Raw genomic sequence first — 12,572 nt, forward strand, 5'->3', positions numbered from 1 at the left:
GTCTCTGTTTCAGACTGTTTTTCCTGGTTCAGCAACTGAACAGTGCAGTACTGTGATGCACAACTGTGACCTTGCTCTCCAACTGTGAATGTGCTCACCAATCCTCAAATGTTGCTACTGCAGTGTGCAAAATGGACTGGACAGGCACCAGGAGGTATGACTGATGAGCCTTTGGGCTAGCTGATGCTTTGCTGTACTCTCTTGTGGCTGCTGCAACTCAGAATAAATCCTTTCAAGGCTGTTGCAGGATTTCATTCATGCAAAGGAGATGGGCAGACTTAGGATGCTGTTGTGCTTCTGCATCTTCCTGCAAACACAGATCTGTGCAGTGTCGCTGTAGTTAAGAAGTCACAAAATGGATGACTGAAAAGAAATGAAGAATTTGCGCCCTAGACTAGAGTTGCGATGCTGCAACACACAGAATGAAGGCAAATGGCTGTGATAGGAGAATGATCTCCGAGTATTATTTGTAGGTAGGGCTTTAATTCTCAAAACAAGCAGAAAATTGTTCTTGCCTATTGTGAAGTAGGAATACATTAATTCTGGAGTTGCAGACAAACCATTTAGCAGGGAAGTGGTCGTATCTTAGAGAAAGTGAATGACAAAGACTGGTCAGTGTTAGAACAGTTCCTTGCAGTCTTTGCTGATGGAGAAAATAAAAAGTGGAAGTTCAGATGATAAAATCTAATTTTGTAACAAGGAGAGGGAGAAAGCAGAGCTAGTGTATGAAGAATTTAGAAAATCAAGAAGGCAAGTTCGTGTTGAGACCCAGTAGGATGGAAACTGCTTAGTTTTTTGTTCACAAAAATGTGATATTCTTTTGTCCAAGGCACAAACCCACACCTAATTCTGAGACCATAGTATCTTTTCTAGTGTCTTTGACTGTCAATTTGCTATTATTAGAGGTCCTCAGAAAACACTTTTACTCACCCATTGGTTGTGATAAGTCAAGGAAATGCATTAGGAACGTGCTTTTCTTCGTTTTCCCCAGATGCTAGGAATCACTCACACTTCTGTTGGTGGCTTTGTTATTTTACCATCTAGATGATTTAGATTATTAAAGGTTACATGTGGTTTGAAATCTTCCCATACTCTGGATGTTTGACTTCAATATTTGTACAGTGGATCTCTCGGAGTTCTGCAGCTAGAAAATTATGCTAATTTTTTAGTACACAGAAAAACGTAGCTCTTGACATTCTGGCTGATTTGCCGGATCTTCGCAAACATCCAGGCGTTAGTGCTACCTGTATATATAATATTTGAATTACAGTTCTTTGTTTTCAAAGAGATTGGTCCTGGGCAAATAACTGGCACCTTGCACCCGAGCTGAAGGATGTAGGTTAATAGGCAAAGCCATAGAAGCCCATTTGCAGCCACTCAGAGTAAAGCAGAGAAGAAATGCCATAACTGACTTGCCCAGTGAGCACTCTTTTGTTCCAAAAACGTTCGGAACCGTTCTGCTTCCCGTGCCTGTTGCTCAGCAGGCTGTTGGAGCAGCCGGTAATGCACACGGTGCTGTCCAAAAGCAGCAGGACACCACTTACACCAACACCACGCTCTCTTCTGGATTCCTCTAATACTTGGAGCACTAAGCTGCCCAAACGAGTAGTTGCACCTGCGTGCGGTGGAAAGCAGCCTCATTTGCTCTGAAAGAAGCTTCTGCTGTATCTGCCAAGCAACAGCCTTGAAAGGGAAAAGATGTGTCAGAGAAGGGACATGTTTCGGAGGAAAGGGCCTGAAGTATGAATGTCAACAGGCAACTCGGGTGTTCATGAAGCACATCTCCTTTGAACCCATTGTTTTGGAAGCAACACCGGCCTGTGTGCACTCTGTAGACAACACTTCTTCACCTTCTTGGCCAGCTTCGGTTTGATTTTCTTTTACCACGTCCATAAGCAGGAGGGTTGGAACTAGATGATCTTCCAACCCAAACCATTCTATGTTTCTGTGATACTTCCTCCCGTTACTTTTAGTTTGTTCCCAGAGGAACCCTGCAGGACCAGGTGTCTCTGTCTTCGGATCTTGTTACTCCACATTTTCACCCAACATGACACGCTTGAGCAAAGCTGCAGGGGACTCCACACTAGACTCAGAGTCTGCTTCAGTTTCTCAGAAAAAACAGTCTCTGGACATTATACGATTCTCTGAGCCACAAAGCTGAGCTGACAGTGTGCACTGGGATAGCCAGCTTTCTGGGAACCTAACCCTGACTCAGTTTCCTCCTTCTGCATGAAATCACGTTTCTGACAAAGACGGGAATGCCCACAGCTCTCCTGTGGCAGCTGGCAGAGAGCCCTAGATGCCCCTTTCCTCCTTGTTGTGTGGTCCGCGTATGGCTTCTTTGTCTTCAACACGTCAGTTCTGTTCATTTTCACACACAATATCCACCGAGGTGCCAAAGGGTTGTTTTTTCTGTGTGTGAAAAACAGTACGGTGGAATATGACCCCAGGTACACACCTTTGCTCTTAAAAGTGATTTTTGAAGTAATTTCAGATGCTTCTGTTAGACCACGTACCCAGTAGTCTCCCTGCCTTTGAAATCCCATTAAGGTTCCTTAAAATTGGGCACCCAACAGGCACGGCTCTCAGAATGATCTGTCACTCTGGAGGTGTCCGCCTTTGCCTTTGGGGTTATTAATGGGCCTTTCTGCCTTAAGGCTCACTCTTCTGAGAAGCTTTTCTTTTCAGCCACTGAAAATCTAAGGACAGACATTTCCCTGGGGCTTGGTGGAGGCTCTGGTTTGTCTATGGTTTTCAGCGCACGCCTCCAAGGGGCATACTTATTTTGCCACGTGTCTTATTTTGGTTTTGTATTGCATTCCAATTTATCTGCCCTGTATCTCAATACAATTCCTTTCTTTGCTTTAAGGGGAAGTGTTAGCTGGACAGCAAGAGTTTTATAATTTAAAACATCTCAGCAAGAATTGCTTTGTAAATAGCCTTTGAGAACTCCTTTCCTCTCCCCTTTGGAGCAGGTTATTGCGGATGACACCTTCCCATGGCGAGGTGGCTGAGGAAGGGCCTGCTGCCTGCATCTGCTCTGCCTGCAGCGGGGAAGGGGTCTCCGAGCGGCTTCAAAAGTGCCATTTCCTTGCCCGGAATATGTTGAGAGCAGTGCAAATGCCTGGTGCCTTCTGGAGGCAATTCCCAAAAGGGGGATCTGACGCTTGTCCTGGGGGTGGGATGAGTTTTGCCCTCAGCACAGGTCTTGCCTTGCCGTGGCTCCTGGGGCCACCGATGGCAGGGGCTCCTGGTGCCCCCCCTGCATCGCCGGCAGCAGCCCCTAACCTAGAGGTATTTTCTGCAAAGCCAGGCTTGTCATTGTCCACAGAAATGTTTTCTTGTCACTTCAGTGTCTTGAACTATTTAGGACTTTTCCATGATCTCTTCTCTCTTCTGTAACTGTGTTACCTGGGAAGATCAGCAGTGTTGCACCAGCAACCAAGCTGGCTGATAATGATATTCATTTATTTTGTTATTTGCTTAACGTGCGCTGAAGAACTGAGGCTAAAACACTGCCTAGGGAAACAGAAAAGAAATTACATACATGATGGCACTTGGAGACCCGAATGTCCCTGCCACCATCCTTGCCTCTACCTCCTGGCCAGGCTGCAGTAGGAGTGGGAGTGAGGGCAGGTATTTTGGGGACAGTAGTATTTTTCAGCAGTACTCTCTGGCCCCTGTCTTCCAGCAGCAACAAATGGTGTGCCCGTGCTCTGTTTTATGCCCGTGCCATCTCCCACCTTTCCTGTGGCAGCTCACCTGCCTGTGGCTCAGCCCTTGGCCCCGTCCCCAGGGCTGTGGCTTACGGCAAGACGTGACCACATCTGCCCAAAGCACCCGCGCAGATACAGCTCCAGAGAGTCCCTGCTGCTGCGTCTGACACATGGAGGGACTCTGCAGAGCAACACTGAGTGAAACATGAATTTATTTGAGTGCAGGCTCAGATTACCACTTTTTTATTAATCACAGTAGTGATATTAATACCTGACAAATCTCCTGTGAAGCAGGAAAATAGATTGCCTTGGGGGTTTATTGTAAGCATTACCAATAAAGATTAATGTTTCTTGGGTGATATTTGCCACGTGCACACAGGCACTGATGTGCTGATGACTCCTTTGTAACAGGGAGGTGATGCCTGTGCCTGCTGTGATGTGTGTTTGCTGTTGTCTCCCCCAGATCTCAGGAGTAACTCCGTGCAGATGGAAGGAGACAGACTTGATCTATGGTTAAATCAAGAGCTCTGCTACTGCCTTCCTGGCCTGTGGTCGGTTCACTTTTGGCACAGCTGAATCTAACATCTTTAGAAAATGGCTTGGGTAAGTGAAACTGCTTCTGGAATGGTCCGGGAGCTCTCACAAAGCCAGCTCCCTCCACCTTAACTCAGGTGAGGTGAACATGGAAAGTCAGGGATGAAGATGAGGAGGGAGAGCAGGGGCATCTCAAAAACCTGTCTGCTTCCACATTGAGGTATGACTCTGTTCTGAGAGCCACAGCTGGAAAGTGCTGGAAAGCTGAGAGTCTGGTGGCAATTTCTCTATCGAGGAAAGGTCACATTGCTTCTGTGCCTTCCCAATGCATTTTCATTCCTAAACAGTTTGTTTTTTGTTTTTTTTTTTCCCCCCAAAGTTTAGCTGCAGCTCTTAATTTCTTGCCACCTCAGTGTCTTGAACTATTTAGGACTTTTGCATGATCTCTCTTTTCTTCTGTAACTGTGTCGCACCAGCAACCAAGCTGGCTGGTAATGATATTAGTTTATTTTGTTATTTGCTTAACGTGCACGGAAGAACTGAGGCTGAAACACTAGGAAAACAAAAAAGAAATTACATATGTGATGGCACTTGAAGTCCTCAATCATAGCACCATATGAGACGATCTGGCCACTGGTCACTGAGTTTAATGGGTATGAATTTGGCCTCTGGCTGTGGAGTCTGCTTTTGATGCTTGTGCCTGGACTTTTATAAGCATTTGGAAAGCACTTGACATTACATGAGTGGAGCACATCATGTGTGGGAAACATCTCTGAGGTAAACCGTCCAGCACAATGCTGGTGCTGCTTGATGAAGAGATGTTGCTCTGCATATAAAGGGCTCTGCTCATTTTGCTAAGAGCAACAGTATGTAAATGTCATGACCAAGTGATATTTTGAGACAGTAGCTCCTCCAGTTACAGCCTGATTGCATTCAGAATGCCTGCTCTGCATTTTAACTGAGAAAGTGACAGTCACTTAAAGCAGGAAATATTGTTGTACTCGACCTTCACTATTAATCCTGCACACAGAGCTGTGGCAATGTCAGCCAAGTGGTGGACAGGCTCAGGGAGAGCAATACTCATAATGCAGTGCATCCGTATCCCCACCGTCATATTAGAACTATTGAATACAAAATAGCAGAATTTGAGAATATAAAATAAACAAAGTGGATAAAGGCTCCTGCCAAATCACGTTAGGGGACATATCTGTGAAGGATACTATGCTCAGATTATTTTGCTAGTAGTCACATTACTGCTCCAAATACATTTTTCCTCAAAGTAGAAACCAGGGAGGGGGTCAGAGAAGAAAACTGTAGTGCCTCCAGTTCATTTTTCTGGATGAATTTGGGTCATTTCCGATGCCTTGCTTTACAAGGTCTTTTCAAAACACCCTATATCAGTGGAGGAGAGCACGGTGCCTCAGCACACGGCTCTGCTCTCATCCCTGGCTGATGTTTTCAGTGGAGATGGGGATCTCCAGGTGTGTTGAGATCTGCCGGGACTCCATCTCGCTGCCGACCCCAATGGTGCACTGACCTGCAGGCACCTGCCTCGAGGTGCTGCAGGGCCACCCTGCTCAGTGGCTGTCCTCCGAGCCAGGGAGGGCATTACCTGAGCCCCTGCCAGGCAGTGCCTTCGTATGCGAAGCTCAGAGATGTAGGTTGGGTATGCCTGGGCCTGGTATGTTTGCCATGTTCGGTACTTATTTCTCTTTTCTCTCCATTACCCACCCTTCGTCCTTCCAGGTGCCTGGACAGATAACCTTTTAGTAATAATCTGAAATTCAAATACAAAGAATTGACTCCTGAACTGCCCTAATATTTGAGAAAGGTTTTAAAATAAAATAGGTTTTTCTGTGTCCCATTATTGGCCTGGCAGCTGCGTGTGTATGCTAGGAGTACTGAGAAAGGTAATATTAACAGAACGAAAAGGTCAGAGTTATATAAAAATCCTTTTAAAACTAAATAGACGTGCTGTACCGAATCCCCCACAGATACACAGAGGTTAAGAACTGAGAACATTTGGGCCGTTGGCAGGTCAGGTTGTGCGTCTGTAAATGCCCTCCAGAAATAAAAAACCAGACAAGTCTTGAAGTACAGTGATTGTGGTCAGCCAGATTCAACTTCTACTGTACCTAACCCTGTGAGAAGGCTGGCCGACCGGCCGAGGCAAGGCTAAATACCTCCCCGAGCAAGTTGCCACCAGCCCTGCGAATACCAGGGGGTACGAGGGGCACTGTGCAGGGGTGGGCAAAACATACCTGCATCGTGGCAAATACCCCCGTGAACAAAGGAGGCAGATACACATGGCAGTCACTAAAGGGGCTGTGCACTGGACAACACCTGTGCATTCATTTAATTTGACACGTTTCTAGCTGAGTTTAGAGGTACAGCAAGGTGCATGGCCCTGCTGCGTACTGTTATCCTGGGAGGGGGAGCATGAAGGATTTGGGCTGCAGACACCCCTGCGGCATGCCAAGCTGAAACAGTGGATGCCATGCTGAGAACCTACACTGCATGGGAGAGGCACAAACAGAACTGGTGAGGATCTGGCGCTGCACCACAAGCACAGCTGTGGAGTGGAGCAAGGACAGAGGGCCAAGGAGCACAGGGGCAGACACCTCCCGGCCATCGGGGCAGGGCCATAGGGGCTGCAGAGGATGTCACAATGGGAAGATGACATGGATCTCAGCTTGCAAGAAAAATCTGCAGCTTGGATAAGAAAGAATCTAAAGCCATCCTGCCCAGATCAGACCAAAGGTTTGTCTGGCTCAAGCTCTGTCTCTCACAAAGCCAAAACCACTGGATGCTTGGAAGAGGCTGTAAGAACAGGAAGTTCCCAAGCCAGAGAAGCTGGTTTTGCCTTTAAAGAGCCTCTAGTGGGTCTTTCTTCCGTGAACTTGCCTAATTACTTTTTCATTCACATAGGCTCTCTGTATCTGTACCATCCCATTGCGTGTATATGTACACAGACATACATACCTAGTGGGCACTGCCTCGGCAGAGCCCAGAAATCCCTGCCTTTGTACAGGGTGAACAGTGCCGCGCCACGTGCGTTAACCCAGACCTGACACTAATGCTTTGTTCTGCCTGCCTCCGTGCTCCCCGAGGCCTTAATTAGTGTTTCCGTTCTAATGTGCTTGCTGGAGTTGATGTGCAATGTTGAGTACCTCTGTGTTCAACCAAAAGAGTGGCTGCAAAACAAGGGCAGCTGAATGATCCCTTTCCTACCTCACAGAGAGGTTTTATGAGGTTTAATCCATTATTGTTAAATCCTCAGAGGAAAGGAGTGTGGATAAGAGTATTAATGTCATCTTTGCAATTGACTGTCAGTGTCATGATGTTAATTAAAAGCAAACAATTCAAATGTCAGATCTCACATGAAAACATGTTTAAATATTTTCTTTATAGTTTACAAGAGGAAATAATTCCTCTAGGCATGCACACTGAGATTTTTGCCTTCTCACTGGCATCTCACATTGCTTTACAATGTGCTGTTCACCTCCTGGTCTTCAGGAAATAGTCTTCCTCTTAGGAAGACTTGACAGAGTTGGAGCTCCACATACACAGCGCGGACTGGAGGGTGCACTGCCTTCCCAGGATCCTTGGGTAATGGCAATGGCAAAGGAGGCTCAATGCCTTGAGTCTGCTTGGAATGGGGTGGCTCCCGGCAGCGGGTGGCCACTGCATCAGTGCCTGCCTCCCCAGGCCTCCCAGCCCTACTTGCTCACTCTTAGGCCTGTCTGGTTTCCATGCCAGAGCCTGGCTGCAGCTGGGGCTCATGCTGGCTTTGCTTGTTGCAGAGGACCAGGTAGAACAAGCTGCCCTTGATGGAGATCCTGCTGCATGCTGTGAAGGAGATTTGCCTTCCTATTGCTCCTGTCCTTCCTTCCATTCCCACATTTTGGGAGCACTTTCCAGAGAATTCCTAATTTAAGGCTTGCTTCCCGCTCTTGAGAGGAACACTCTGAACTCACAGCAAACGTACCCTGAGCTGAAGTTGCTTTAATTTGAGCAGCAGCTGCGAATGTCATCGCTCAGGCTGTGCCCCAGCAGAAGCCCTGGAAGCCGATCTGTGCTTTTTGGTTATAGCTGCTCCCTTTCAGCCTGCACAACCAAACGGCCCGGATGGAAAAGGAGGGGAGGCCACAGATTCATTTCTTTTTGTTCCCTTTATTGCAGCTCTCCAGCAGCTCTCTTTGGGTTCCCAGTGTGCTGAAGCTGTGCCCAGCCGCTTGCTGCTGGTTCTTTGGTATGCGAATACACAGAAACCTTCTCTTACTCTCTCCATCTCCGCGCCATCCTTGCTGGCTGTGTTATTCCATGTAGTCCCTTAAAATCTCTTGCTTGAAACACATGCGTTGTGGCTTACGCCTGCTGAGCCGAGCGACTCGACTCAGCCTCTCCTCCAGCGGAGAAAGTGAAACCTTCACTGCTGGGTACAGAGCAGGCGGGTGCGCAGCCACCCGCCGAGGCAGTGAAAAATCAGTTCATTAACAAGGCGCTACGCTTCCAGTATGCCTGCGTCGTGTTTGGGGCCACCACGTGCTTCTGCTGTCCCGTCTGATAAGCACACGTGGCCTCTGCAGGCTGGGGGGGTGGGGAGACGAGCACACTTAGGACCACAACAAACTTAGACTGAGGGGTTTTGAGCAGCAATGGAGCCACAATTTCTGAAAAAGTCAGCCAAATAAAATGTGAAACTTTCTTTGCCCAAGATCAAGTAAAATAGCAATAAACAAACAGCTTGGTCCTTACCAGGAAATCTCTGCTTGGACAAGACCAACTTTGAAGCAGAATCATCTGAAAAGGGAACCAGCAGAGTTCCAGAGAAACCAGAGAACAGGGAACCACTCCTGGAGTAACACTTGGACACTGGAAATCTCCCCTGGAAAGAGAGAGAGGTACCCAAGAGGCCTTTTTCCATTACTAGTATCTAGGAATCTTGGAATTACTCAGAAGATACAGAAGGAAAAGCCCCAACATCTGGAGGAGCTGGAGAACTAGGCAAGAAATACATGAGAAATGCTATGGTATTTATTGTCCCGTGAAATCTTGCCCCCCTAGGTATGGCATTTGGAAAAAGCCATGGTCCTCAAAAGAGCTCCTTCCTCCTTCACCCAGCTGGGTGGATTTCTGCCTGTGAAGAGGAACCATTTACCTGGAGGAAAAGTTACACTTTCCTGCCATACCAAAGCGTGTGTAAGCTCCAACACAAGAAATGTGTTTAGAGATTATGGCACAGTCCAAGACCCACTATCCCTTAAACCTTTCAAGAGATTACTAGAAGGAGGGTTAAATCTATCTTCCAATTAAAACTGAAGGAGCCTGCTGCCAAGTAGCTGAGCTCCACTCCGTGGCTGTGGCAAAACAAACTCCTGTCCGGATACGCAGTGCCAGTCATAAGGGCAAAGGCAGCGCGGGACCTCGCGCCGCGCGTGTCCGACCTGGGCAGTGGGCTGCGACCATGGAGTGATTTCGTATCGCGCGCAACAGCTCTCAGACGACCTGTCAGTAACTTCTGGTGTGTGGCCTCTTGGCAGCACCAACATTGACGTAAGTTACTGGTTCACGGCATCCCATGCAGGTGCAGGTCAGTGAAAAGGGAAAACAAACAATAGTATTGATAATGGCTGTGAAAATTTAACTTTTATTATCTGTTCACTGTATACAAAACACCATTCTGCATAGTGATAACTCATTTGTTGTACAGTTGACAGTGCACATCAACAAACAAGTGTTCGAGAGGTATACACTTAATGGAAAGGGCAGTGATGGCCAGTGTACATTACACACTAAGATCCTGCGATGCCAGCTGGATGTTTTCAGATGGAGAAGCACCTCATAACCACTCAATATGCCAGTAATATAAATGGGATAACAAGCATTTACCAACAAACGAAATTAAGAATGAGGATGAAGAGAGAAAGCAGAACTAATGTATCCGATACACAATTTCCAGAGTGATTAGGAAGTTTTACAGAGGTGGCTGAGAAGGATCCATATTTTTTTCAAACACTTCCATTTTTAAAACTGTTAAAATTTTATGATAAATAACAGAATCTCACAAATCTTTAGGGGCAAAATGCTCCACATTTATTTACATATGAAATGTGTTTAATACAGTTGTAATGGACATAGTGTATAGTAACATCTGACAGCAGCAAGACTTTTAAGGAACCAAACAATTACTACTGTATATCATGCAGCTATCTATATATACACAATTTGTTTTAAAAAAAAGTACAAAATTTTTTTTTAGGGATACATACAAGGTATAAAATGCAAAATCAAACCAAAAATATAACTCTCACAGAGAACTATATATGAAAGGGACAGTATGGTACCTTTTTGTACGTTGTGAAAGCGTAACTAGTGGTAGTGGACAAGTGTTTGAAATGGCTGAACTTGCTTCACATGGTCTGTGCTAAAGCTGAGCCCCAGTTACACCTACCCAGGCTGGTGTGTGAGCTTCTTGACAGCTGTGGTTGTATGTGACACTGAGCACCAGAACATTTGGCATTAGCATACAGAGCTGGGAAATACCAACCCCTGTAGCAAGGGTGAACTATTTTCTTTCAATAACCAGAAATTAAGGAAAATACATAATGCTGTGTACTCGCTTCTATATAATGTTTAATAAATTACATGACAAAAAACATCATCATTATAAACCTACTCCTCTAATTACATCTTATTTGTTAAATCCAGAGCAGCCCAGCCCTTTTGTAACAATTTGAGCTTTGATCACAAGCACATGATGGCCTAAAAAAATCACTTCATGATACACAGAGTTGTGCAATTATACTTTTCAAAAGTACTTTATCATTCTAGGGGGTCTACACCATTCTGGCGTCACCACCTAAAACCAGCACTGCATTTTACATATGCAGTGGTACTTTTTCTTCTTTTTTTTTTTTTTTAAATATACGTTTTTTAAGAGAAAGTTTTAAAGCTTCCTCAAACATTTAGAAGCACAAGTCAAATTTAAAATCTCCGCTCAGCTTGCTTCCCCTCCCCACTTCCCTCCAAGCACTGCTTCTGATGCACTTTCTTTCAGAAGCATTCAAATAAGAAACAGTTTAAGAGAACCTAAGGAACTGCCCCAGCATTCAGAACTCTGTTTTAAAGAAACTTACTAGAAAAAAAACAGAAACAAAACAGAAAAACCCAAATTTTCCACTAGATACCGATACAAACACATAACAAAGAGTATAAAAGTTATTAGTTTAAATATGTACACACTCTTTTCAACTCAAATACTGCTTCAATGGTTTTGAAGGTATAGACAATGAGGTGAAGGGGACACTTTTATGCAGAATATATTGCAACAGCCTGAACAGTACTGTTAACACTATTATACCTTGAACTTTCTGTAGCAAAAATGTCATTAGTATTCCAATGTGGAGAGAGGTTTCTGTGTCCCAAATAATCCGATCACTTTTCAGCAGAACTCATTCTTTTTGACTTAATGAAGGCCATGCCATGTGTTCTCATGTGAGTGTTTAAGGCCGCTTCAGTTTCAAAAGTCTTTGCACAAACTTTGCATCTTCTGTCTGATGCCGAACTGTCAGATGATTCATCCTCATGGTTGGGTTTATTTTCTTGCTGATTATCCTCCCCAGACCCATTTTGTTTTGATACTGGCTGAGGCTCCTTCAGCTTATGTACAATGAAGAGATGTCTGGAGAGGGACACGTGAGATGTGTAGCAGAGTCCGCATTCCCTGCATTGGTAGGAAGAGCCATCAGATTTATGCTGAGGAATATGTTCATGAAACTGGAGAAGATTTTCTGTTGTAAAGCCGCAAACAGCACACTTGTGAACTTTAAAAACATTTATCTTTAGCTTCTTCAGTGGCTGAGTGATTGCACCTCGTGGAGGCCTGAATTCCAGTACAGGTTCTTCCAATTTACGCTTTGGACTAGGAACCTAAAAAAAGCCATAAATGGTATATCATGTAAGCATAAATACGCAGTTCTTTTCCTAACTATTTGTGACTCACAAACTTCAAAAACCTTCCCTTGGTAGATTCCCGTACAACTTCAATAAGCACAATATTTGAAATAATACAAACAAAATACATGTGGCACACAGTGCTCACGGCGAGGCCGCACCAAGGCCAAGTACAGCGGGAGGCCCTGCTGTATTTCAGTCATGAGGTTGAAAGCAGTTTCACTGTAAAATTTGTATCAAGGTCACATTGCTTCTATATAACCTGTGGCTTTTCTGCAACTGTAAGAGGACATGTTTTCAGAGGTTTTGAAAGGTGGGTGCTCTTAAAGCAAACCACTAAGGGGTAAGTTATATTCTCCATCATTC

General features: G+C 45.3%; 1 protein-coding gene across 1 annotated transcript in view; it reads right to left on the reverse strand.

Moving 5' to 3' along the window:
- Positions 1-11,625: 11,625 nt before the first annotated feature.
- The window catches only part of ZNF532 (zinc finger protein 532), a 37,603-nt gene continuing 36,656 nt past the window's right edge, over positions 11,626-12,572 (reverse strand). Inside the window, exon 11 of the mRNA XM_086628968.1 lies at positions 11,626-12,182. Coding sequence (XP_086485094.1) covers positions 11,688-12,182 — 495 coding nt within the window. The 3' untranslated portion in view covers positions 11,626-11,687. The remainder of the gene's footprint in view (positions 12,183-12,572) is intronic.

This window comes from Tauraco erythrolophus, chromosome Z (assembly GCF_009769465.1).
Source record: "Tauraco erythrolophus isolate bTauEry1 chromosome Z, bTauEry1.pri, whole genome shotgun sequence".
In the NCBI taxonomy this organism is placed as follows: domain Eukaryota; kingdom Metazoa; phylum Chordata; class Aves; order Musophagiformes; family Musophagidae; genus Tauraco; species Tauraco erythrolophus.